The 27,297-nt window shown below is 43.6% G+C and overlaps 1 protein-coding gene across 1 annotated transcript in view; it reads right to left on the bottom strand.

The window, feature by feature from the left end:
- Positions 1–17,311: 17,311 nt before the first annotated feature.
- Positions 17,312–27,297, bottom strand: part of LOC124044485 (ATP-binding cassette sub-family B member 6-like) — a 43,791-nt gene continuing 33,805 nt past the window's right edge. Inside the window, exon 6 of the mRNA XM_046364114.1 lies at positions 17,312–17,612. Within this exon, the coding sequence (XP_046220070.1) occupies positions 17,483–17,612 (130 nt within the window). The 3' untranslated portion in view covers positions 17,312–17,482. The remainder of the gene's footprint in view (positions 17,613–27,297) is intronic.

Below are 27,297 nucleotides of genomic sequence, written 5' to 3' on the forward strand. Positions count from 1 at the left end.
CCAGGGAGGCCAGTTGAGAACACCTTTATTTAACCAGGGAGGCCAGTTGAGAACACCTTTATTTAACCAGGGAGGCCAGTTGAGAACACCTTTATTTAACCAGGGAGGCCAGTTAAGAACACCTTTATTTAACCAGGTAGGCCAGTTGAGAACACCTTTATTTAACCAGGTAGGCCAGTTAAGAACACCTATATTTAACCAGGGAGGCCAGTTGAGAACAAGTTCTCATTTACAAGATAAAGCAAAGCAGTTTGACACATACAACAACACAGAGTTACACATGGAATAAACAAAACATAGTCAATAATACAGTAGAACAAAAGAAAACAAAAAGTCTATATACAGTGAGTGCAAATGAGGTAAGATAAGGAAATAAATAGGCCATGGTGGTGAAGTAATTACAATATAGCATTTAAACACTGGAATGGTAGATCGGCAGAAGAAGAATGTGCAGGTACTGGGGTGCAAAGGAGCAAAATAAATAAATAAATAAATAAATACAGTATGGGGATGAGGTAGGTAGGTAGATAGATGGGCTGTTTACAGATAGGCTAAGTTCAGGTGCAGTGATCTGTAAAATGCTCTGACACCTGGTGCTTAAAGCTAGTGAGGGAGATGTGAGTCTCCAGCTTCAGAGATTTTTGCAATTCGTTCCAGTCATTGGCAGCAGAGAACTGGACGACCAAAGAAGGAATTGGCTTTGTGGATGACTAGTGAGATATACCTGCTGGAGTGCGTGCTACGAGTGGGTGCTGCTATGGTGACCAGTGAGCTGAGATAAGGCGGAGCTTTACCTAGCAGAGACTTGTAGATAACCTGTAGCCAGTGGATTTGGCGACGAGTATGAAGCGAGGGCCAACCAACGAGAGCGTACAGGTCGCAATGGTGGGTAGTGTATGGGGCTTTGGTGACAAAACGGATGGTACTGTGATAGACTGCATCTAGTTTGTTGAGTAGAGTGTTGGAGGCTATTTTGTAGATGACATCACCGAAGTCAAGGATCGGTAGGATGGTCAGTTTTACGAGGGTATGTTTGGCGGCATGAGTGAAGGATGCTTTGTTGCGATATAGGAAGCCGATTCTAGATTTAATTTTGGATTAGAGATGGAAGGAGAGTTTACAGTCTAACCAGACACCCAGGTATTTGTAGTTGTCCACGTATTCTAAGTCAGAACCGTCCAGAGTAGTGATGCTGGACGGGCGAGCAGCAGCGTGCAGTGATTGGTTGAAGAGCATGCATTTAGTTTTACTAGTGTTTAAGAGCAGTTGGAGGCCACGGAAGGAGAGTTGTATGGCATTGAAGCTCGTCTGGAGGTTAGTTAACACAGTGTCCAAAGAGGAGCCAGAAGTATACAGAATGGTGTCGTCTGCGTAGAGGTGGATCAGAGAATCACCAGCAGCAAGAGCGACATCATTGATGTATACAGAGAAGAGAGTCGGTCCAAGAATTGAACCCTGTGACACCCCCATAGAGACTTCCAGAGGACTGGACAACAGACCCTCTGATTTGACACACTGAACTACATCAGAGAAGTAGTTGGTGAACCAGGCGAGGCAATCATTTGAGAACACAAGGCTGTCGAGTCTGCCAATAAGAATGTTGTGATTGACAGAGTCGAAAGCCTTGGCCAGGTCGATGAATATGGCTGCACAGTAATGTCTCTTATCGATGGCAGTTATGATGTCGTTTAGGACCTTGAGCGTGGCTGAGGTGCACCAGTGACCAGCTCTGAAACCAGATTGCACAGCGGGGAAGGTACGGCGGGATATGAAATGGTCGGTGATCTGTTTGTTAACTTGGCTTTCGAAGACCTTAGAAAGACAGGGTAGGATAGATATAGGTCTGTAGCAGTTTGGGTCTAGAGTGTCACCCCCTTTGAAGAGGGGGATGACCGCGGCAGCTTTCCAATCTTTGGGAATCTCAGACGATACGAAAGAGAGGTTGAACAGGCTAGTAATAGGGGTTGCAACAATTTCAGCAGATAATTTTAGAAAGAGAGGGTCCAGATTGTCTAGCCCGGCTGATTTGTAGGGGTCCAGATTTTGCAGCACTTTCAGAACATCAGCTATCTGGATTTGGGTGAAGGAGAAATGGTGGGGGCTTGAGCGGGTTGCTGTGGAGGGTGCCGGGCAGTTGACCGGGGTAGGGGTAGCCAGGTGGAAAGCATGGCCAGAAGTAGAGAAATGCTTACTGAAATTCTCAATTATAGTGGATTTATCGGAGGTGACAGTGTTTCCTAGCCTCAGAGCAGTGGGCAGCTGGGAGGAGGTTCTCTTATTCTCTTACTCTTTACAGTGTCCCAGAAGGAGGTGCTCTTATTCTCTTATTCTTTACAGTGTCCCAGAAGGAGGGCTCTTATTCTCCATGGACTTTACAGTGTCCCAGGAGGAGGTGCTCTTATTCTCCATGGACTTTATAGTGTCCCAGGAGGTGCTCTTATTCTCCATGGACTTTACAGTGTCCCAGAAGGAGGTTCTCTTATTCTCTTACTCTTTACAGTGTCCTAGAAGGAGGTTCTCTTATTCTCCATGGACTTTACAGTGTCCCAGAAGGAGGTTCTCTTACTCTCCATGGACTTTACCGTGTCCCAGAAGGAGGTGCTCTTTTTCTCCATGGACTTTACAGTGTCCCAGAAGGAGGTGCTCTTATTCTCCATGGACTTTATAGTGTCCCAGGAGGTGCTCTTATTCTCCATGGACTTTACAGTGTCCCAGAAGGAGGTTCTCTTATTCTCTTACTCTTTACAGTGTCCCAGAAGGAGGTTCTCTTATTCTCCATGGACTTTACAGTGTCCCAGAAGGAGGTTCTCTTATTCTCCATGGACTTTACAATGTCCCAGGAGGAGGTGCTCTTATTCTCTATGGACTTTACAGTGTCCCAGAAGGAGGTGCTCTTATTCTCCATGGACTTTACAGTGTCCCAGAAGGAGGTGCTCTTATTCTCCATGGACTTTATAGTGTCCCAGGAGGTGCTCTTATTCTCCATGGACTTTACAGTGTCCCAGAAGGAGGTTCTCTTATTCTCTTACTCTTTACAGTGTCCCAGAAGGAGGTTCTCTTATTCTCCATGGACTTTACAGTGTCCCAGAAGGAGGTTCTCTTATTCTCCATGGACTTTACAATGTCCCAGGAGGAGGTGCTCTTATTCTCTATGGACTTTACAGTGTCCCAGAAGGAGGTGCTCTTATTCTCCATGGACTTTACAGTGTCCCAGAAGGAGGTTCTCTTATTCTCCATGGACTTTACAGTGTCCCAGAAGGAGGTGCTCTTTTTCTCCATGGACTTTACAGTGTCCCAGGAGGAGGTGCTCTTATTCCCCATGGACTTTACAGTGTCCCAGAAGGAGGTGCTCTTTTTCTCCATGGACTTTACAGTGTCCCAGGAGGAGGTGCTCTTATTCCCCATGGACTTTACAGTGTCCCAGAAGGAGGTTCTCTTATTCTCCATGGACTTTACAGTGTCCCAGAAGGAGGTGCTCTTTTTCTCCATGGACTTTACAGTGTCCCAGGAGGAGGTGCTCTTTTTCTCAATGGACTTTACAGTGTCCCAGGAGGAGGTGCTCTTATTCCCCATGGACTTTACAGTGTCCCAGAAGGAGGTTCTCTTATTCTCTTACTCTTTACAGTGTCCCAGAAGGAGGTTCTCTTATTCTCCATGGACTTTACAGTGTCCCAGGAGGAGGTGCTCTTATTCTCCATGGACTTTATAGTGTCCCAGGAGGAGGTGCTCTTATTCTCTTACTCTTTACAGTGTCCCAGAAGGAGGTTCTCTTATTCTCCATGGACTTTATAGTGTCCCAGAACTGTTTTGATTTAGTGCTACAGGATGCAAATTTCTGTTTGAAAGTGCCTGTGTATATTTGTTCCTAACTTCCCTGAAAAGTTGCATATCACGGGGGCTATTCGATGCTAATGCAGAACCACACAGGATGTTTTTGTGCTGGTCAAGGGCAGACAGGTCTGGAGTGAACCATGGACTATATCTATTCCTAGTTCTACATTTTTTGAACGGGGCATGCTTATTTAAGATGGTGAGGAAGGCACTTTTAAATAATAGCCAGGCATCATCTACTGGCGGGATGAGGTCAATGTCATTCCAGGATACCCGGGCCAAGTCAATTAGAAAGGCGTGCTCGCTGAAGTGTTTTAGGGGGCACGTATAGGCACTAGCATGCACACATATCCATCTCGCTCATAGCAAGAAGTTAATGCTGTCCTGAAACAAACATCTTGTTTCTACATCACATCCCCAATTACACGTTATGACGTTAGCGATCTCTCTAGCTTCGTGTTATGTTAACGATCTCCCTAGCCACATGTTTTGATGTTAACGATCTCCCAAGCTACATGTTATGTTAATGATCTCTCTATCTACATGTTATGTTAATGATCTCTCTAGCAACATGTTATGTTAATGATCTCTCTAGCTACATGTTATGTTAATGTTCTCTCTAGCTACATGTTATGTTAATGATCTCTCAAGCTACATGTTATGATGTTAATGATCTCTCTAGCTACATGTTATGTTAACGATCTCTCAAGCTACATGTTATGTTAATGATCTCTCTAGCTACATGTTAATGATCTCTCTAGCTACATGTTATGTTAATGATCTCTCTATCTACATGTTATGTTAATGATCTCTCTAGCTACATGTTATGTTAATGATCTCTCTATCTACATGTTAATGATCTCTCTATCTACATGTTATGTTAATGATCTCTCTATCTACATGTTATGTTAATGATCTCTCTAGCTACATGTTATGTTAATGATCTCTCTATCTACATGTTAATGATCTCTCTATCTACATGTTATGTTAATGATCTCTCTATCTACATGTTAATGATCTCTCTAGCTACATGTTATGTTAACGATCTCTCTAGCTACATGTTATGTTAACGATCTCTCTAGCTACATGTTATGTTAACGATCTCTCTAGCTACGTGTTATGTTAACGATCTCTCTAGCTACATGTTATGTTAACGATCTCTCTAGCTACATGTTATGTTAACGATCTCTCTAGCTACATGTTAATGATCTCTCTAGCTACATGTTATGTTAATGATCTCTCTAGCTACATGTTATGTTAATGATCTCTCTAGCTACATGTTATGTTAATGATCTCTCTAGCAACATGTTATGTTAATGATCTCTCTAGCTACATGTTATGTTAATGTTCTCTCTAGCTACATGTTATGTTAATGATCTCTCAAGCTACATGTTATGATGTTAATGATCTCTCTAGCTACATGTTATGTTAACGATCTCTCAAGCTACATGTTATGTTAATGATCTCTCTAGCTACATGTTAATGATCTCTCTAGCTACATGTTATGTTAATGATCTCTCTATCTACATGTTATGTTAATGATCTCTCTATCTACATGTTAATGATCTCTCTATCTACATGTTATGTTAATGATCTCTCTATCTACATGTTAATGATCTCTCTAGCTACATGTTATGTTAACGATCTCTCTAGCTACATGTTATGTTAACGATCTCTCTAGCTACATGTTATGTTAACGATCTCTCTAGCTACGTGTTATGTTAACGATCTCTCTAGCTACATGTTATGTTAACGATCTCTCTAGCTACATGTTATGTTAACGATCTCTCTAGCTACATGTTAATGATCTCTCTAGCTACATGTTATGTTAATGATCTCCCTAGCTACATGTTATGTTAATGATCTCTCTAGCTACATGTTATGTTAATGATCTCTCTAGCTACATGTTATGTAAATGATCTCTCTAGCTACATGTTATGTTAACGATCTCTCTAGCTACATGTTATGTTAACGATCTCTCTAGCTACATGTTAATGATCTCTCTAGCTACATGTTAATGATCTCTCTAGCTACGTGTTATGTTAATGATCTCTATAGCTACATGTTATGTTAATGATCTCTCTAGCTACATGTTATGATGTTAATGATCTCTCTATCTACATGTAAATGATCTCTCTAGCTACATGTTATGTTAACGATCTCTCTAGCTACATGTTATGTTAATGATCTCTCTAGCTACATGTTATGTTAATGATCTCTCTAGCCACATGTTATGTTAATGATCTCTCTAGCTACATGTTAATGATCTCTCTAGCTACATGTTATGTTAATGATCTCCCTAGCTACATGTTATGTTAATGATCTCTCTAGCTACGTGTTAATGATCTCTCTAGCTGCATGTTATGTTAATGATCTCTATAGCTACATGTTATGTTAATGATCTCTCTAGCTACATGTTATGTTAATGATCTCTCTAGCCACATGTTATGTTAATGATCTCTCTAGCTACATGTTAATGATCTCTCTAGCTACATGTTATGTTAATGATCTCCCTAGCTACATGTTATGATGTTAATGATTTCTCTATCTACATGTTAATGATCTCTCTAGCTACATGTTATGTTAATGATCTCTCTAGCTACATGTTATGTTAATGATCTCTCTAGCTACATGTTATGTTAATGATCTCTCTAGCTACATGTTAATGATCTCTCCAGCTACATGTTAATGATCTCTCTAGCTACATGTTAATGATCTCTCTAGCTACATGTTAATGATCTCTCTACCTACATGTTATGTTAATGATCTCTCTAGCTACATGTTAATGATCTCTCTAGCTACATGTTATGTTAATGATCTCTCTAGCTACATGTTAATGATCTCTCCAGCTACATGTTAATGATCTCTCTAGCTACATGTTAATGATCTCTCTAGCTACATGTTAATGATCTCTCTAGCTACATGTTATGTTAATGATCTCTCTAGCTACATGTTAATGATCTCTCTAGCTACATGTTATGTTAATGATCTCCCTACCTACATGTTATGTTAATGATCTCTCTAGCTACATGTTATGTTAATGATCTCTCTAGCTACATGTTATGTTAATGATCTCTCTAGCTACATGTTAATGATCTCCCTAGCTACATGTTATGATGTTAATGATCTCTCTATCTACATGTTAATGATCTCTCTAGCTACATGTTATGTTAATGATCTCTCTATCTACATGTTATGTTAATGATCTCTCTAGCTACATGTTATGTTAATGATCTCTCTAGCTACATGTTAATGATCTCTCTAGCTACATGTTATGTTAATGATCTCTCTAGCTACATGTTATGTTAATGATCTCTCTAGCTACATGTTAATGATCTCTCTAGCTACATGTTATGTTAATGATCTCTCTAGCTACATGTTATGTTAATGATCTCTCTAGCTACATGTTAATGATCTCTCTAGCTACATGTTATGTTAATGATCTCTCTAGCTACATGTTATGTTAATGATCTCTCCAGTCTTGCTCCCAGGCAGACTAAATAACTTTTTTGCCCGCTTTGAGGACAATACAGTGCCACTGACACGGCCTGCAACAAAAACATGCGGACTCTCCTTCACTGCTGCCGAGGTGAGTAAGACATTTAAACGTGTTAACCCTCGCAAGGCTTTGTTCCTGTTCCCAAGAAAGCTAAGGTAACTGAGCTAAACGACTACCGCCCCGTAGCACTCACTTCCGTCATCATGAAGTGCTTTGAGAGACTAGTCAAGGACCATATCACCTCCACCCTACCTGACACCCTAGACCCACTCCAATTTGCTTACCGCCCCAATAGGTCCACAGACAACGCAATCGCAATCACACTGCACACTGCCCTAACCCATCTGGACAAGAGGAATACCTATGTGAGAATGCTGTTCATCGACTACAGCTCAGCATTTAACACCATAGTACCCTCCAAGCTCGTCATCAAGCTCGAGACCCTGGGTCTCGACCCCGCCCTGTGCAACTGGGTACTGGACTTCCTGACGGGCCGCCCCCAGGTGGTGAGGGTAGGCAACAACATCTCCTCCCCGCTGATCCTCAACACGGGGGCCGCACAAGGGTGCGTTCTGAGCCCTCTCCTGTACTCCCTGTTCATCCACAACTGCGTGGCCACGCACGCCTCCAACTCAATCATCAAGTTTGCGGACGACACAACAGTGGTAGGCTTGATTACCAACAAAGACAAGACGGCCTACAGGGAGGAGGTGAGGGCCCTCGGAGTGTGGTGTCAGGAAAATAACCTCACACTCAACGTCAACAAAACTAAGGAGATGATTGTGGACTTCAGGAAACAGCAAAGGGAACACCCCCCTATCCACATCGATGGAACAGTAGTGGAGAGGGTAGCAAGTTTTAAGTTCCTCGGCATACACATCACAGACAAACTGAATTGGTCCACTCACACAGACAGCATCGTGAAGAAAGCGCAGCAGCGCCTCTTAAACCTCAGGACGCTGAAGAAATTCGGCTTGTCACCAAAAGCACTCACAAACTTCTACAGATGCACAATCGAGAGCATCCTGGCGGGCTGTATCACCGCCTGGTACGGCAACTGCTCCGCCCTCAACCGTAAGGCTCTCCAGAGGGTAGTGAGGACTGCACAACGCATCACCGGGGCAAACTACCTGCCCTCCGGGACACCTACACCACCCGATGTTACAGGAAGGACATAAAGATCATCAAGGACATCAATCACCCGAGCCACTGCCTGTTCACCCAGCTATCATCCAGAAGGCGAGGTCAGTACAGGTGCATCAAAGCTGGGCCCGAGAGACTGAAAAACAGCTTCTATCTCAAGGCCATCAGACTGTTAAACAGCCACCACTAACATTGAGTGGCTTCTGCCAACACACTGACACTGACTCAACTCCAGCCACTTTAATAATGGGAATTGATGGGAAATGATGTAAATATATCACTAGCCACTTTAAACAATGCTACCTTATATAATGTTCCTTACCCTACATTATTCATCTCATATGCATACGTATATACTGTACTCTATATCATCGACTGCATCCTTTTGTAATACATGTATCACTAGCCACTTTAACTATGACACTTTGTTTACATACTCATCTCATATGTATATACTGTACTCGATACCATCTACTGTATCTTGCCTATGCTGCTCTGTACCATCACTCATTCATGTATCCTTATGTACATATTCCTTATCCCCTTACACTGTGTATAAGACAGTAGTTTTGGAATTGTTAGTTTGATTACTTGTTGGTTATCACTGCATTGTCGGAACTAGAAGCACAAGCATTTCGCTACACTCGCATTAACATCTGCTAACCATGTGTATGTGACAAATAAAATTTTAATTTATTTGATTTGATTTGATTTGATAGCTACATGTTATGTTAATGATCTCTCTAGCTACATGTTAATGATCTCTCTAGCTACATGTTATGTTAACGATCTCTCTAGCTACATGTTAATGATCTCTCTAGCTACATGTTATGTTAATGATCGCTCTAGCTACATGTTATGTTAATGATCTCTCTAGCTACATGTTATGATGTTAATGATCTCTCTAGCTACATGTTATGTTAATGATCGCTCTAGCTACATGTTATGTTAATGATCTCTCTAGCTACATGTTATGATGTTAATGATCTCTCTAGCTACATGTTATGTTAACGATCTCTCTAGCTACATGTTATGTTAATGATCTCTATAGCTACATGTTATGATGTTAATGATCTCTCTAGCTACATGTTAATGATCACTCTAGGTACATGTTATGATGTCAATGATCTCTCTAGCTACATGTTATGTTAACGATCTCTCTAGCTACATGTTAATGATCTCTCTAGCTACATGTTATGTTAACGATCTCTCTAGCTACATGTTAATGATCTCTCTAGCTACATGTTATGTTAATGATCGCTCTAGCTACATGTTATGTTAATGATCTCTATAGCTACATGTTATGTTAATGATCTCTCTAGCTACATGTTATGTTAATGATCTCTCTAGCTACATGTTATGTTAATGATCTCTCTAGCTACATGTTATGTTAATGATCTCTCTAGCTACGTGTTAATGATCTCTCTAGCTACATGTTATGTTAATGATCTCTCTAGCTACACGTTATGTTAATGATCTCTCTAGCTACACGTTATGTTAATGATCTCTCTAGCTACATGTTATGTTAATGATCTCTCTAGCTACATGTTATGATGTTAATGATTTCTCTACCTACATGTTATGTTAATGATCTCTCTATCTACATGTTAATGATCTCTCTAGCTACATGTTATGTTAATGATCTCTCTAGCTACATGTTATGTTAATGATCTCTCTAGCTACATGTTATGATGTTCATGATCTCTCTAGCTACATGTTAACGATCTCTCTAGCTACATGTTATGTCAACGATCTCTCTAGCTACATGTTATGTTAATGATCTCCCTAGCTACATGTTATGTTAATGATCTCTCTAGCTACATGTTAATGATCTCTCTATCTACATGTAATGTTAATGATCTCTCTAGCTACATGTTATGTTAATGATCTCTCTAGCTACATGTTATGTTAATGATCTCTCTAGCTATGTGTTTTGTTAATGATCTTGTCATGCAGGTGAAAGAGGACCCAAAAGCGACTTATCAGAAACAGAGTTTATTTAAGTCCAAACAGGGAATAACAGAAATCCTCTAGTCTGTAGAGGGGAATAACTGGAGAAGCGGCCACAGACTGCAGGTCGCTTCGGGTAGGCGCAGGCCGTAGTAGACAGAGACACCTGCTCACACGCAGCATCTGATGAAGGCAAAAAACACGACAGGACAGGGCGATACACAATCACAGCAAAAACACGACAGGACAGGGCGAAACGCAATCACAGCATGGTGAATACTAAACAAGGAACCGACGGGACAGGAACGGAACACAAAGGAATAAATAGGGACTCTAATCAGGGGAAAGGATCGGGAACAGGTGTGGGAAGACTAAATGATGATTAGGGGAATAGGAACAGCTGGGAGCAGGAACGGAACGATAGAGAGAAGAGAGAGCGAGAGAGTGAGAGGGGGAGGGGAGAGAGAGGGATAGAAAGAGGGAAAGAACCCAATAAGACCAGCAGAGGGAAACGAACAGAATGGGGAGCACAGGGACAAGACATGATAATAAATGACAAACATGACAGTACCCCCCACTCACCGAGCGCCTCCTGGCGCACTCGAGGAGGAATCCTGGCGGCAACGGAGGAAATCATCGATGAGTGAACGGTCCAGCACGTCCCGAGACGGAACCCAACTCCTCTCCTCAGGACCGTAACCCTCCCAATCCACTAATTATTGGTGACCCCGTCCCCGAGAACGCATGTCCATGATCTTATGTACCTTGTAAATAGGTGCGCTCTCGACAAGGACGGGAGGGGGAGGGAAGACGAACGGGGGTGCGAAGAAAGGGCTTAACACAGGAGACATGGAAGACAGGATGGACGCGACGAAGATGTCGCGGAAGAAGCAGTCGCACAGCGACAGGATTGACGACCTGGGAGACACGGAACGGACCAATGAACCGCGGAGTCAACTTACGAGAAGCTGTCGTAAGAGGAAGGTTGCGAGTGGAAAGCCACACTCTCTGGCCGCAACAATACCTTGGACTCTTAATCCTGCGTTTATTGGCGGCTCTCACCGTCTGTGCCCTGTAACGGCAAAGTGCAGACCTCACCCTCCTCCAGGTGCGCTCACAACGTTGGACAAACGCTTGAGCGGAGGGAACGCTGGACTCGGCAAGCTGGGATGAGAACAGAGGAGGCTGGTAACCCAGACTACTCTGAAACGGAGATAACCCGGTAGCAGACGAAGGAAGCGAATTGTGAGCGTATTCTGCCCAGGGGAGCTGTTCTGCCCAAGACGCAGGGTTTCTGAAAGAAAGGCTGCGTAGTATGCGACCAATCGTCTGATTGGCCCTCTCTGCTTGACCGTTAGACTGGGGATGAAACCCGGAAGAGAGACTGACGGACGCACCAATCAAACGACAGAACTCCCTCCAAAACTGTGACGTGAATTGCGGGCCTCTGTCTGAAACGGCGTCTAACGGGAGGCCATGAATTCTGAATACATTCTCAATAATGATTTGTGCCGTCTCCTTAGCGGAAGGAAGTTTAGCGAGGGGAATGAAATGTGCCGCCTTAGAGAACCTATCGACAACCGTCAGAATCACAGTCTTCCCCGCAGACAAAGGCAGACCGGTAATGAAGTCTAAGGCAATGTGAGACCATGGTCGAGAAGGAATGGGGAGCGGTCTGAGACGACCGGCAGGAGGAGAGTTACCCGACTTAGTCTGCGCGCAGTCCGAACAAGCAGCCACGAAACGGCGCGTGTCACGCTCCTGAGTCGGCCACCAAAAGCGCTGGCGAATAGACGCAAGAGTGCCTCGAACACCGGGATGACCAGCTAACTTGGCAGAGTGAGCCCACTGAAGAACAGCCAGACGAGTGGAAACAGGAACGAAAAGGAGGTTACTAGGACAAGCGCGCGGCGACGCAGTGTGCGTGAGTGCTTGCTTAACCTGTCTTTCAATTCCCCAGACTGTTAACCCGACAACACGCCCATAAGGAAGAATCCCTCGGGATCAGTAGAAGCCACAGAAGAACTAAACAGACGGGATAAGGCATCAGGCTTGGTGTTCTTGCTACCCGGACGGTAAGAAATCACAAACTCGAAACGAGCGAAAAACAACGCCCAACGAGCTTGACGGGCATTAAGTCGTTTGGCAGAACGGATGTACTCAAGGTTCTTATGGTCTGTCCAAACGACAAAAGGAACGGTCGCCCCCTCCAACCACTGTCGCCATTTGCCTAGGGCTAAGCGGATGGCGAGCAGTTCACGGTTACCCACATCATAGTTGCGCTCAGATGGCGACAGGCGATGAGAAAAATAAGCGCAAGGATGAACCTTATCGTCAGACTGGAAGCGCTGGGATAGAATGGCTCCCACGCCTACCTCTGAAGCGCCAACCTCGACAATGAATTGTCTAGTGACGTCAGGAGTAACGAGGATAGGAGCGGACGTAAAACGTTCTTTTAGAAGATCAAAAGCTCCCTGGGCGGAACCGGACCACTTAAAACACGTCTTGACAGAAGTAAGAGCTGTGAGAGGGGCAGCAACTTGACCGAAATTACGAATGAAACGCCGATAGAAATTAGCGAAACCTAAAAAGCGCTGCAACTCGACACGTGACCTTGGAACGGGCCAATCACTGACAGCTTGGACCTTAGCGGAATCCATCTGAATGCCTTCAGCGGAAATAACGGAACCGAGAAAAGTAACGGAGGAGACATGAAAAGAGCACTTCTCAGCCTTTACGTAGAGACAATTCTCTAAAAGGCGCTGTAGAACACGTCGAACGTGCTGAACATGAATCTCGAGTGACGGAGAAAAATCAGGATATCGTCAAGATAGACAAAAACAAAAATGTTCAGCATGTCTCTCAGAACATCATTAACTAATGCCTGAAAAACAGCTGGCGCATTGGCGAGACCGAACGGCAGAACCCGGTACTCAAAATGCCCTAACGGAGTGTTAAACGCCGTTTTCCACTCGTCCCCCCTCTCTGATGCGCACGAGATGGTAAGCGTTACGAAGGTCCAACTTAGTAAAGCACCTGGCTCCCTGCAGAATCTCGAAGGCTGATGACATAAGGGGAAGCGGATAACGATTCTTAACCGTTATGTCATTCAGCCTCGATAATCCACGCAGGGGCGCAGAGTACCGTCCTTCTTCTTAACAAAAAGAACCCCGCCCCGGCCGGAGAAGAAGAAGGCACTATGGTACCGGCGTCAAGAGACACAGACAAATAATCCTCGAGAGCCTTACGTTCGGGAGCCGACAGAGAGTATAGTCTACCTCGAGGAGGAGTGGTCCCCGGAAGGAGATCAATACTACAATCATACGACCGGTGAGGAGGAAGGGAGTTGGCTCGGGACCGACTGAAGACCGTGCGCAGATCATGATATTCCTCCGGCACTCCTGTCAAATCGCCAGGTTCCTCCTGAGAAGTAGGGACAGAAGAAACGGGAGGGATGGCAGACATTAAACACTTCACATGACAAGAAACGTTCCAGGATAGGATAGAATTACTAGACCAATTAATAGAAGGATTATGACATACTAGCCAGGGATGACCCAAAACAACAGGTGTAAACGGTGAACGGAAAATCAAAAAAGAAATAGTCTCACTGTGGTTACCAGATACTGTGAGGGTTAAAGGTAGTGTCTCAAATCTGATACTGGGAAGATGACTACCATCTAAGGCGAACATGGGCGTAGGCTTCTCTAACTCTCTGAAAGGAATGTCATGTTTCCGAACCCATGCTTCGTCCATGAAACAACCCTCAGCCCCAGAGTCTATCAAGGCACTACATGTAGCACCCGAACCGGTCCAGCGTAGATGGACCGACAAAGTAGTACAGGATTTTGATGGAGAGACTTGAGTAGTTGCGCTCACCTGTAGCCCTCCGCTTACAGATGAGCTCTGGCTTTTACTGGACATGAATTAACAAAATGTCCAGCAACTCCGCAATAGAGGCACAGGCGGTTGGTGATCCTCCGTTCCCTCTCCTTATTCGAGATGCGAATCCCTCCCAGCTGCATGGGCTCAGTCTCAAAGCCAGAGGAGGGAGATGGTTGCGATGCGGAGCAGGGAAACACCGTTGATGCGAGCTCTCTTCCACGAGCCCGGTGACGAAGATCTACCCGTCGTTCTATACGGATGGCGAGAGCAATCAAAGAGTCCACATCTGAAGGAACCTCCCGGGAGAGAATCTCATCCTTAACCACTGCGTGGAGTCCCTCCAGAAAACGAGCGAGCAGCGCCGGCTCGTTCCACTCACTAGAGGCAGCAAGAGTGCGAAACTCAATAGAATAATCCGTTATGGACCGTTCACCTTGGCATAAGGAAGCCAGGGCCCTAGAAGCCTCCCCACCAAAAACTGAACGGTCAAAAACCCGAATCATCTCCTCTTTAAAGTTCTGGAATTTGTTAGAGCAATCAGCCCTTGCCTCCCAGATAGCTGTGCCCCATTCTCGAGCCCGGCCAGTAAGGAGTGAAATGACGTAAGCAACCCGAGCTCTCTCTCTAGAGTATGTGTTGGGTTGGAGAGAGAACACAATCTCACACTGCGTGAGAAAGGAGCGGCACTCAGTGGGCTGCCCGGAGTAGCAAGGTGGGTTATTAACCCTAGGTTCTGGAGGCTCGGCAGGCCAGGAAGTAACAGGTGGCACGAGACGTAGACTCTGGAACTGTCCAGAGAGGTCGGAAACCTGAGCGGCCAGGTTCTCCACGGCATGGCGAGCAGCAGACAATTCCTGCTCGTGTCTGCCGAGCATGGCTCCTTGGATCTCGACGGCAGTGTAACGAGCGTCTGAAGTCGCTGGGTCCATTCCTTGGTCGGTTCCTTCTGTCATGCAGGTGAAAGAGGACCCAAAAGCGACTTAACAGAAACAGAGTTTATTTAAGTCCAAACAGGGAATAACAGAAATCCTCTAGTCTGTAGAGGGGAATAACTGGAGAAGCGGCCACAGACTGCAGGTCGCTTCGGGTAGGCGCAGGCCGTAGTAGACAGAGACACCTGCTCACACGCAGCATCTGATGAAGGCAAAAAACACGACAGGACAGGGCGATACACAATCACAGCAAAAACACGACAGGACAGGGCGAAACGCAATCACAGCATGGTGAATACTAAACAAGGAACCGACGGGACAGGAACGGAACACAAAGGAATAAATAGGGACTCTAATCAGGGGAAAGGATCGGGAACAGGTGTGGGAAGACTAAATGATGATTAGGGGAATAGGAACAGCTGGGAGCAGGAACGGAACGATAGAGAGAAGAGAGAGCGAGAGAGTGAGAGGGGGAGGGGGAGAGAGAGGGATAGAAAGAGGGAAAGAACCCAATAAGACCAGCAGAGGGAAACGAACAGAATGGGGAGCACAGGGACAAGACATGATAATAAATGACAAACATGACAGATCTCTCTATTTACATGTTAATGATCTCTCTAGCTACATGTTATGATGTTAATGATCTCTCTAGCTACATGTTATGTTAATGATCTCTCTAGCTACATGTTATGATGTTAATGATCTCTCTAGCTACATGTTATGATGTTAATGATCTCTCTAGCTATGTGTTTTGTTAATGATCTCTCTATCTACATGTTAATGATCTCTCTATCTACATGTTAATGATCTCTCTAGCTACATGTTAATGATCTCTCTAGCTACATGTTATGTTAATGATCTCTCTAGCTACATGTTAATGATCTCTCTAGCTACATGTTTTGTTAATGATCTCTCTATCTACATGTTAATGATCTCTCTATCTACATGTTATGTTAATGATCTCTCTAGCTACATGTTATGTTAATGATCTCTCTATCTACATGTTATGTTAATGATCTCTCTAGCTACATGTTATGTTAATGATCTCTCTAGCTACATGTTATGATGTTAATGATCTCTCTAGCTACGTGTTTTGTGGTGATGTATGGATGTGGGAGTCACACGTTCAAGTTAATTTACCATGTTGAAAGAATACATAGGGGAAAGCTGACTCACCCGAGCTCTCACAATAGATAGCAATAAGATACTGCCCCCATATCTTTCATGTAAATCCCATGTTCCACTCGGCTTTAAGAAAAACATTGAAATTCAAAGTGTACTGTATGTTACTGATTCATGAGTTTCAATGGAAACTGGATTTTAGATATACATTTTCTGTGTAATTTTAAAGCCGTAGCTTGTGTAAGCAGATTAATATATTCCAAATAAATAAATAAAATAAATCAACCTTTGTAGATACAGTGGTACGTATGTTTGTATTTATTGCAGTGTACTTATATGGTTGATGTGCAACTGATCAAGACTTTAATAAATGTCCGTCACAATCAGTTGAATTAAACAGCAGTAGAATTCACAGTTAATAAAGTTGGAGCGTTTCCTCTCACACACAATTCATCATCTTTGGTCTGAGGGTATTTGACACAGCTTATCCAGAGTTGGGTGTCTGCTTCCCACGTACACCACGTGTTATCATTAAATATAGTGTGACTCGCTTTGTAAAGTCACCATCTAGTGTGACTAGCTTTGTAAAGTCACCATCTAGTGTGACTAGCTTTGTAAAGTTACCATGTAGTGTAACTAGCTTTGTAAAGTTACCATGTAGTGTAACTAGCTTTGTAAAGTTACCATGTAGTGTAACTAGCTTTGTAAAGTTACCATGTAGTGTAACTAGCTTTGTAAAGTTACCATCTAGTGTAACTAGCTTTGTAAAGTTACCATCTAGTGTAACTAGCTTTGTAAAGTTACCATCTAGTGTAACTAGCTTTGTAAAGTTACCATCTAGTGTAACTAGCTTTGTAAAGTTACCATCTAGTGTAACTAGCTTTGTAAAGTTACCATCTAGTGTAACTAGCTTTTCTTGGAGCAGCAGTATTGTATCTTGGATGCAAGATGTACCTTAGGAAGCTAAGTTTGAAAATTGCCTCAGAACATTGCGGTACCCGCCCAAAATGCCACAATATGATTTGAATCTTTTCCTTCAGATGGTTGAGCTCTATCCTGGCTCAATCTGCTCCTCTGTTCCCTGGTTAGCTGTAGGTTAGCTCTGTGCTGGGATACTGGCTCAGGGACCGTGGTGGGGAGTAGTGGCCTGCTGACCCTCTGGGTTAGAGTTGTATGTCTTGGCTGTGCTGTGCTGCTGTTTCAGCCACATAGCAGAGTACAAACCTCCCTGGGACAGCAACTCCTCATGCCTGGAGGGAGGGAGGGAAGGGGAGAGGGAGAGGGAGAGGGAGAGGGAGAGGGAGAGGGAGAGGGAGAGGGAGAGGGAGAGGGAGAGGGAGAGGGAGAGGGAGAGGGAGAGGGAGAGGGAGGGAGAGAGGGAAGTGAAAGAGGAGAGAGGGGGAGTCGAAGAGGAGAGAGGGGGAGTTGAAGAGGAGAGAGGGGGAGTCAAAGAGGAGAGAGGGGGAGTTGAAGAGGAGAGAGGGGGAGTCAAAGAGGGGGGGTCAAAGAGGAGAGAGGGGAGGGTGGAGTCAAAGAGGAGAGAGGGGGAGTCAAAGAGGAGAGAGGGGGAGGTGGGAGTCAAAGAGGAGAGAGGTTTTAAGAGGAGAGGGGGAGTCAAAGAGGAGAGAGGGGGAGTCAAAGAGGAGAGAGGGGGAGTCAAAGAGGAGAGGTTAAAGAGAGAGAGGGGGAGTCAAAGAGGAGAGAGGGGGAGTCAAAGAGGAGAGAGGGGGAGTCAAAGAGGAGAGAGGTTAAAGAGGAGAGAGGGGGAGTCAAAGAGGAGAGAGGGGAGTCAAAGAGGAGAGAGGGGGAGTCAAAGAGGAGAGAGGTTAAAGAGGAGAGAGGGGGAGTCAAAGAGGAGAGAGGGGGAGTCAAAGAGGAGAGAGGGGGAGTCAAAGAGGAGAGAGGTTAAAGAGGAGAGAGGGGGGAGTCAAAGAGGAGAGAGGGGGGAGTCAAAGAGGAGGGGGAGTCAAAGAGTTAATACCATACTATATACAGGGTCAGTTAATACTATAAACAGGGTCAGTTAATACCATACTATATACAGGGTCAGTTAATACTATACTATATACAGGGTCAGTTAATACCATACTATATACAGGGTCAGTTAATACCATACTATATACAGGGTCAGTTAATACCATACTATATACAGGGTCAGTTAATACCATACTATATACAGGGTCAGTTAGTACCATACTATATACAGGGTCAGTTAGTACCATACTATATACAGGGTCAGTTAATACCATACTATATACAGGGTCAGTTAGTACCATACTATATACAGGGTCAGTTAATACCATACTATATACAGGGTCAGTTAATAGCATACTATATACAGGGTCAGTTAATAGCATACTATATACAGGGTCAGTTAATACCATACTATTTACAGGGTCAGTTAATACCATACTATATACAGGGTCAGTTAATACCATACTATATACAGTGTCAGTTAGTACCATACTATATACAGGGTCAGTTAATACCATAGTATATACAGGGTCAGTTAATACCATACTATATACAGGGTCAGTTAGTACCATACTATATACAGGGTCAGTTAATACCATACTATATTCAGGGTCAGTTAGTACCATACTATATACAGGGTCAGTTAGTACCATACTATATACAGGGTCAGTTAATACCATACTATATACAGGGTCAGTTAATACCATACTATATACAGGGTCAGTTAATACCATACTATATACAGGGTCAGTTAGTACCATACTATATACAGGGTCAGTTAGTACCATACTATATACAGGGTCAGTTAATACTATACTATATACAGGGTCAGTTAGTACCATACTATATACAGGGTCAGTTAATACCATACTATATACAGGGTCAGTTAATAGCATACTATATACAGGGTCAGTTAATAGCATACTATATACAGGGTCAGTTAATAGCATACTATATACAGGGTCAGTTAATAGCATACTATATACAGGGTCAGTTAGTACCATACTATATACAGGGTCAGTTAATACCATACTACATACAGGGTCAGTTAATACCATACTACATACAGGGTCAGTTAGTACCATACTACATACAGGGTCAGTTAATACCATACTATATACAGGGTCAGGTAATACCATACTATATACAGGGTCAGTTAGTACCATACTATATACAGGGTCAGTTAGTACCATATTATATACAGGGTCAGTTAGCACCATACAATATACAGGGTCAGTTAATGCCATACTATATACAGGGTCAGTTAATACCATACTATATACAAGGTCAGTTAATACCATACTATATACAGGGTCAGTTAATACCATACTATATACAGGGTCAGTTAGTACCATACTATATACAGGGTCAGTTAATACCATACTATATACAGGGTCAGTTAATACCATACCATATACAGGGTCAGTTAATACCATACTATATACAGGGTCAGTTAATACCGTACTATATACAGGGTCAGTTAGTACCATACTATATACAGGGTCAGTTAATACCATACTATATACAGGGTCAGTTAATACTATATACAGGGTCAGTTAATACCATACTATATACAGGGTCAGTTAATACTATATACAGGGTCAGTTAATACCATACTATATACAGGGTCAGTTAGTACCATACTATATACAGGGTCAGTTAATACCATACTATATACAGGGTCAGTTAGTACCATATTGTATACAGGGTCAGTTAATACCATACCATATACAGGGTCAGTTAATACAATACTCTATACAGGGTCAGTTAATACCATACTATATACAGGGTCAGTCAGTACCATACTATATACAGGGTCAGTTAATACCATACTATATACAGGGTCAGTTAGTACCATACTATATACAGGGTCAGTTATTACCATACTATATACAGGGTCAGTTAATACCATACTATATACAGGGTCAGTTAGTACCATACTATATACAGGGTCAGGTTAATAACATACTATATGCAGGGTCAGTTAATACCATACTATGTACAGGGTCAGTTAGTACCATACTATATACAGAGTCAGTTAATACCATACTATATACAGGCTCAGTTAGTACCATACTATATACAGGGTCAGTTAATACCATACTATATACAGGGTTAGTAGTTATATACAGGGTCAGTTAATACCATACTATATACAGGGTCAGTTAGTACCATACTATATACAGGTTCAGGTTAATACCATACTATATACAGGGTCAGTTAATACCATACTATATACAGGGTCAGTTAGTACCATACTATATACAGGGTCAGTTAATACCATACTATATACAGGGTTAGTAGTTATATACAGGGTCAGTTAATACCATACTATATACAGGGTCAGTTAGTACCATACTATATACAGGTTCAGGTTAATACCATACTATATACAGGGTCAGTTAATACCATACTATATACAGGGTCAGTTAATACCGTACTATATACAGGGTCAGTTAGTACCATACTATATACAGGGTCAGTTAATACCATACTATATACAGGGTCAGTTAATACTATATACAGGGTCAGTTAATACCATACTATATACAGGGTCAGTTAATACTATATACAGGGTCAGTTAATACCATACTATATATAGGGTCAGTTAGTACCATACTATATACAGGGTCAGTTAATACCATACTATATACAGGGTCAGTTAGTACCATATTATATACAGGGTCAGTTAATACCATACCATATACAGGGTCAGTTAATACAATACTCTATACAGGGTCAGTTAATACCATACTATATACAGGGTCAGTCAGTACCATACTATATACAGGGTCAGTTAATACCATACTATATACAGGGTCAGTTAGTACCATACTATATACAGGGTCAGTTATTACCATACTATATACAGGGTCAGTTAATACCATACTATATACAGGGTCAGTTAGTACCATACTATATACAGGGTCAGGTTAATACCATACTATATACAGGGTCAGTTAATACCATACTATATACAGGGTCAGTTAATACCGTACTATATACAGGGTCAGTTAGTACCATACTATATACAGGGTCAGTTAATACCATACTATATACAGGGTCAGTTAATACTATATACAGGGTCAGTTAATACCATACTATATACAGGGTCAGTTAATACCATACTATATACAGGGTCAGTTAATACCATACTATATACAGGGTCAGTTAATACTATATACAGGGTCAGTTAATACCATACTATATACAGGGTCAGTTAGTACCATACTATATACAGGGTCAGTTAGTACCATACTATATACAGGGTCAGTTAATACCATACTTTATACAGGGTCAGTTAATACCATACTATATACAGGGTCAGTTAATACCATACTATATACAGGGTCAGTTAATACCATACTATATACAGGGTCAGTTAATAGCATACTATATACAGGGTCAGTTAGTACCATACTATATACAGGGTCAGTTAGTACCATACTATATACAGGGTCAGTTAATACCATACTATATACAGGGTCAGTTAATACTATATACAGGGTCAGTTAATACCATCTATACACAGGGTCAGTTAGTACCATACTATATACAGGGTCAGTTAATACCATACTATATACAGGGTCAGTTAATACCATACTATATACAGGGTCAGTTAATACTATATAGAGGGTCAGTTAGTACCACACTATATACAGGGTCAGTTAATACCATACTATTTACAGGGTCAGTTAATACCATACTATATACAGGGTCAGTTAATACCATACTATATACAAGGTCAGTTAATACCATACTATATACAGGGTCAGTATCATATTAACAATGTGCAGGGATACTGGAGTGATGGAGGTAGATATGTATAGGGGGAAGGGGACAGGGGTACTGGAGTGATGGAGGTAGATATGTATAGGGGGAAGGGGACAGGGGTACTGGAGTGATGGAGGTAGATATGTATAGGGGTAAAGAGACAGGGATACTGGAGTGATGGAGGTAGATATGTATAGGGGGAAGGGGACAGGGATACTGGAGTGATGGAGGTAGATATGTATAGGGGGAAGGGGACAGGGATACTGGAGTGATGGAGGTAGATGCAGTTGAAGTCGGAAGTTTACATACACCTTAACCAAATACATTTAAACTCAGTTTTTCACAACTCCTGACATTTAATCCTAGTAAAAAAATGTCTTAGATCATTTAGGATCACCACTTTATTTTCAGAATGTGAAATGTCAGAATAATAGTAGAGATAATTATTTATTTCAGCTTTTATTTATTTCATCACATTCTCAGTAGGTCAGAAGTTTACATAGTCAATTAGTATTTGGTAGCATTGCCTTTAAATTGTTTAACTTGGGTCAAATGTTTCAGGTAGTCTTCCACAAGCTTCCCACAATAAGTTGGGTGAATTTTGGCCCATTCCTCCTGACAGAGCTGGTGTAAGTGAGTCAGGTTTGTGGGCCTCCTTGCTCACACACACTTTTCCAGTTCTGCCCCCAAATGTTCTATTGGAATGAGGTCAGGGCTTTGTGATGGCCACTCCAATACCTTGACTTTGTTGTCCTTAAGCCATTTTGCCACAACTTTGGAAGTATGCTTAGGGTCACTGTACATTTGGAAGACCCATTTGCAACCAAGCTTTAACTTCATGACTGATGTCTTGAGATGTTGCTTCAATATATCCACATCATTTTCCTCCTCATGAAGCCATCTATTTTGTGAAGTGCACCAGTCCCTCCTGCAACAAAGCACCCCCACAACATGATGCTGGGATGGATGGTTGGGATGGTATTCTTCGGCTTGCAAGCATCCACCTTTTTCCTCCAAACGTGACGATGGTCATTATGGCCAAACAGTTCTATTTTTGTTTCATCAGATCAGAGGACATTTCTCCAAAAAGTACAATCTTTGTCCCCATGTGCAGTTGCAAACCGTAGTCTGACTTTTTTATGGTGGTTTTGGAGCAGTGGCTTCTTCTTTGCTGAGTGGCATGTCGATGTAGGACTCATTTTACTGTGGATATAGATACTTTGGTACCCGTTTCCTCCAGCATCTTCACAAGGTCCTTTGTTGTTGTTCTGGGATTGATTTGCACTTTTCGCACCAAAGTACGTTCATCTCTAGGAGACAGAACGTGTCTCCTTCCTGAGCGGTATGACGGCTGCGTGGTCCCATGGTGTTTATACTTGTGTACTATTGTTTGTACAGATGGATGTGGTACCTTCAGGCGTTTGGAAATTGCTCCCAAGGATGAACCAGACTTGTGGAGGTCTACAATTTTTTTTCTGAGGTCTTGGCTCATTTATTTTGATTTTCCTGTCTTGGGGATAGAAGCTGTTCAGGAGCCTGTTGGTGTCAGACTTTATGCTCTGGTACAGCCTGCCATCAGGAAGCAGAGAGGATAGTCTATGTCTTGGGGATAGAAGCCGTTAGGAGCCTGTTGGTGTCAGACTTTATGCTCTGGTACAGCCTGCCATCAGGAAGCAGAGAGGATAGTCTATGTCTTGGGGATAGAAGCCGTTAGGAGCCTGTTGGTGTCAGATTTGATGCTCTGGTACAGCCTGCCATCAGGAAGCAGAATAGTCTATGTCTTGAGTGGTTGGAGTCTTTAACCATTTTCCGGTACTTCCTTTCACACCGCCTGATATAGAGGTCCTGGATGGCAGGGAGCTGGGCCCCAGTGATGTACCGGGCTGGCCGCACCACCCTCAACATCTCAGTCCGAGTGATGTACCGGGCTGGCCGCACCACCCTCTGTAGCGCCATGCGATTGAAGGCAATGCTGTTGCCATAACCAGCAGTTATGCAGCCAGTCAAGATGCTCTCAATGGTGCAGCTGTAGAACTTTTTGAGGATTTGAGGGCCCATGCTAAACCTTTTCAACCTCCTGACGTGAAAGAGGTGCTGTCATTAGTGATGTGGACACCGAGGAACTTGAAGCTCTCGAACTGCTCTACTACAGCCCAGTTGATGTGGATGGGGGCGTTCTTGCCACCCTGTTTCCTGTAGGCAACGATCAGCTCCATTGTCTTACTGATGTTGAGGGAGAGGTTGTTGTCCCGGCACCACACGTCCCACTGGTGACAAGCTTGGAGGGAACAATGGAGATGATGTTGGAGGGGACAATGGAGACGATGTTGGAGGGAACAATGGTGACGATGTTGGAGGGAACAATGGTGACGATGTTGGAGGGAACAATGGAGACGATGTTGGAGGGAACAATGGAGACGATGTTGGAGGGAACAATGGTGACAAGCTTGGAGGGAACAATGGTGACGATGTTGGAGGGAACAATGGTGACGATGTTGGAGGGAACAATGGTGACAAGCTTGGAGGGAACAATGGTGACGATGTTGGAGGGAACAATGGTGACGATGTTGGAGGGAACAATGGTGACAAGCTTGGAGGGAACAATGGTGACGATGTTGGAGGGAACAATGGTGACGATGTTGGAGGGAACAATGGTGACAAGCTTGGAGGGAACAATGGTGACGATGTTGGAGGGAACAATGGTGACGATGTTGGAGGGAACCATGGTGACAAGCTTGGAGGGAACAATGGTGACTATGTTGGAGGGAACAATGGTGACAAGCTTGGAGGGAACAATGGTGACGATGTTGTAGGGAACAATGGTGACAAGCTTGGAGGGAACAATGGTGACGATGTTGGAGGTGACGATGTTGGAGGGAACAATGGTGACGATGTTGGAGGGAACAATGGTGATAAGCTTGGAGGGAACAATGGTGACGATGTTGGAGGGAACAATGGTGACAAGCTTGGAGGGAACAATGGTGACGATGTTGGAGGGAACAATGGTGACGATGTTGGAGGGAACCATGGTGACAAGCTTGGAGGGAACAATGGTGACTATGTTGGAGGGAACAATGGTGACAAGCTTGGAGTGAACAATGGTGACGATGTTGGAGGGAACAATGGTGACAAGCTTGGAGGGAACAATGGTGACTATGTTGGAGGGAACATTTTACATTTACATTTAAGTCATTTAGCAGACGCTCTTATCCAGAGCGACTTACAAATTGGTGCATTCACCTTATGACATCCAGTGGGACAGTCACTTAACAATAGTGCATCTAAAACTTAGGGGGGGTGGGGTGAGAGGGATTACTTAACCTATCCTAGGTATTCCTTAAAGAGAACAATGGTGACGATGTTGGAGGGAACAATGGTGACAAGCTTGGAGGGAACAATGGTGACAAGCTTGGAGGGAACAATGGTGACGATGTTGGAGGGGACAATGGTGACGATGTTGGAGGGAACAATGGAGACGATGTTGGAGGGGACAATGGTGACGATGTTGGAGGGAACAATGGAGACGATGTTGGAGGGGACAATCATGACGATGTTGGAGGAAACAATGGAGATGATGTTGGAGGGAACAATGGTGACGATGTTGGAGGGGACAATGGAGACGATGTTGGAGGGGACAATGGTGATGATGTTGGAGGGAACAATGGAGACGATGTTGGAGGGGACAATGGAGACGATGTTGGAGGGAACAATGGTGACGATGTTGGAGGGGACAATGGAGACGATGTTGGAGGGGACAATGGTGACGATGTTGGAGGGAACAATGGAGACGATGTTGGAGGGGACAATGGAGACGATGTTGGAGGGGACAATGGTGACGATGTTGGAGGGGACAATGATAACGATGTTGGAGGGGACAATGGTGACGATGTTGGAGGGGACAATGGAGACGATGTTGGAGGGGACAATGGTGACGATGTTGGAGGGGACAATGATATCGATGTTGGAGGGGACAATGTTGACGATGTTGGAGGGGACAATGATAACGATGTTGGAGGGGACAATGGTGACGATGTTGGAGGGGACAATGGTGACGATGTTGGAGGGGACAATGGTGACGTTGTTGGAGGGAACAATGGTGTTGAACACTGAGCTGTTGTCAATGAATATCATTCTCACATAGGTGTCCCTCTTCTACAGATGGGTGAGCGAAGTGTAGAGTGCAAATGAGATTACATTGTCTATGGATCTGTTGGGGTGCTATGCAAATTGGAGTGGTTCTAGGGCGTCTGGTTGATGTGTGCCATTACCAGCCTTTCAAAGCACTTCATGATTACAGAAGTGAGTGATACAGGGCGGTAGTCATGAGTGATAGAGGGTGGTAGTCATGAGTGATACAGGGCGGTAGTCATGAGTGATACAGGGTGGTAGTCATGGATACAGGGTGGTAGTCATGGATACAGGGTGGTAGTCATGGATACAGGGTGGTAGTCATGGATACAGGGTGGTAGTCATGGATACAGAGCGGTAGTCATGAGTGATACAGGGTGGTAGTCATGAGTGATATGGGGTGGTAGTCATGAGTGATACAGGGTGGTAGTCATGAGTGATATGGGGTGGTAGTCATGAGTGATACAGAGCGGTAGTCATGAGTGATACGGGGTGGTAGTCATGAGTGATATGGGGTGGTAGTCATGAGTGATACAGGGTGGTAGTCATGAGTGATATGGGGTGGTAGTCATGAGTGATATGGGGTGGTAGTCATGAGTGATATGGGGTGGTAGTCATGAGTGATATGGGGTGGTAGTCATGAGTGATATGGGGTGGTAGTCATGAGTGATATGGGGTGGTAGTCATGAGTGATACAGGGTGGGAGTCATGAGTGATACAGAGCGATAGTCATGAGTGATATGGGGTGGTAGTCATGAGTGATATGGGGTGGTAGTCATGAGTGATACAGAGCGGTAGTCATGAGTGATACGGGGTGGTAGTCATGGATACAGGGTGGTAGTCATGGATACAGGGTGGTAGTCATGGATACAGGGTGGTAGTCATGGATACAGGGTGGTAGTCATGGATACAGGGTGGTAGTCATGGATACAGAGCGGTAGTCATGAGTGATATGGGGTGGTAGTCATGAGTGATATGGGGTGGTAGTCATGAGTGATACGGGGTGGTAGTCATGGATACTGGGTGGTAGTCATGGATACAGGGTGGTAGTCATGGATA

Source organism: Oncorhynchus gorbuscha, linkage group LG09 (genome assembly GCF_021184085.1).
Source record: "Oncorhynchus gorbuscha isolate QuinsamMale2020 ecotype Even-year linkage group LG09, OgorEven_v1.0, whole genome shotgun sequence".
NCBI classification, from domain to species: Eukaryota; Metazoa; Chordata; class Actinopteri; order Salmoniformes; family Salmonidae; genus Oncorhynchus; species Oncorhynchus gorbuscha.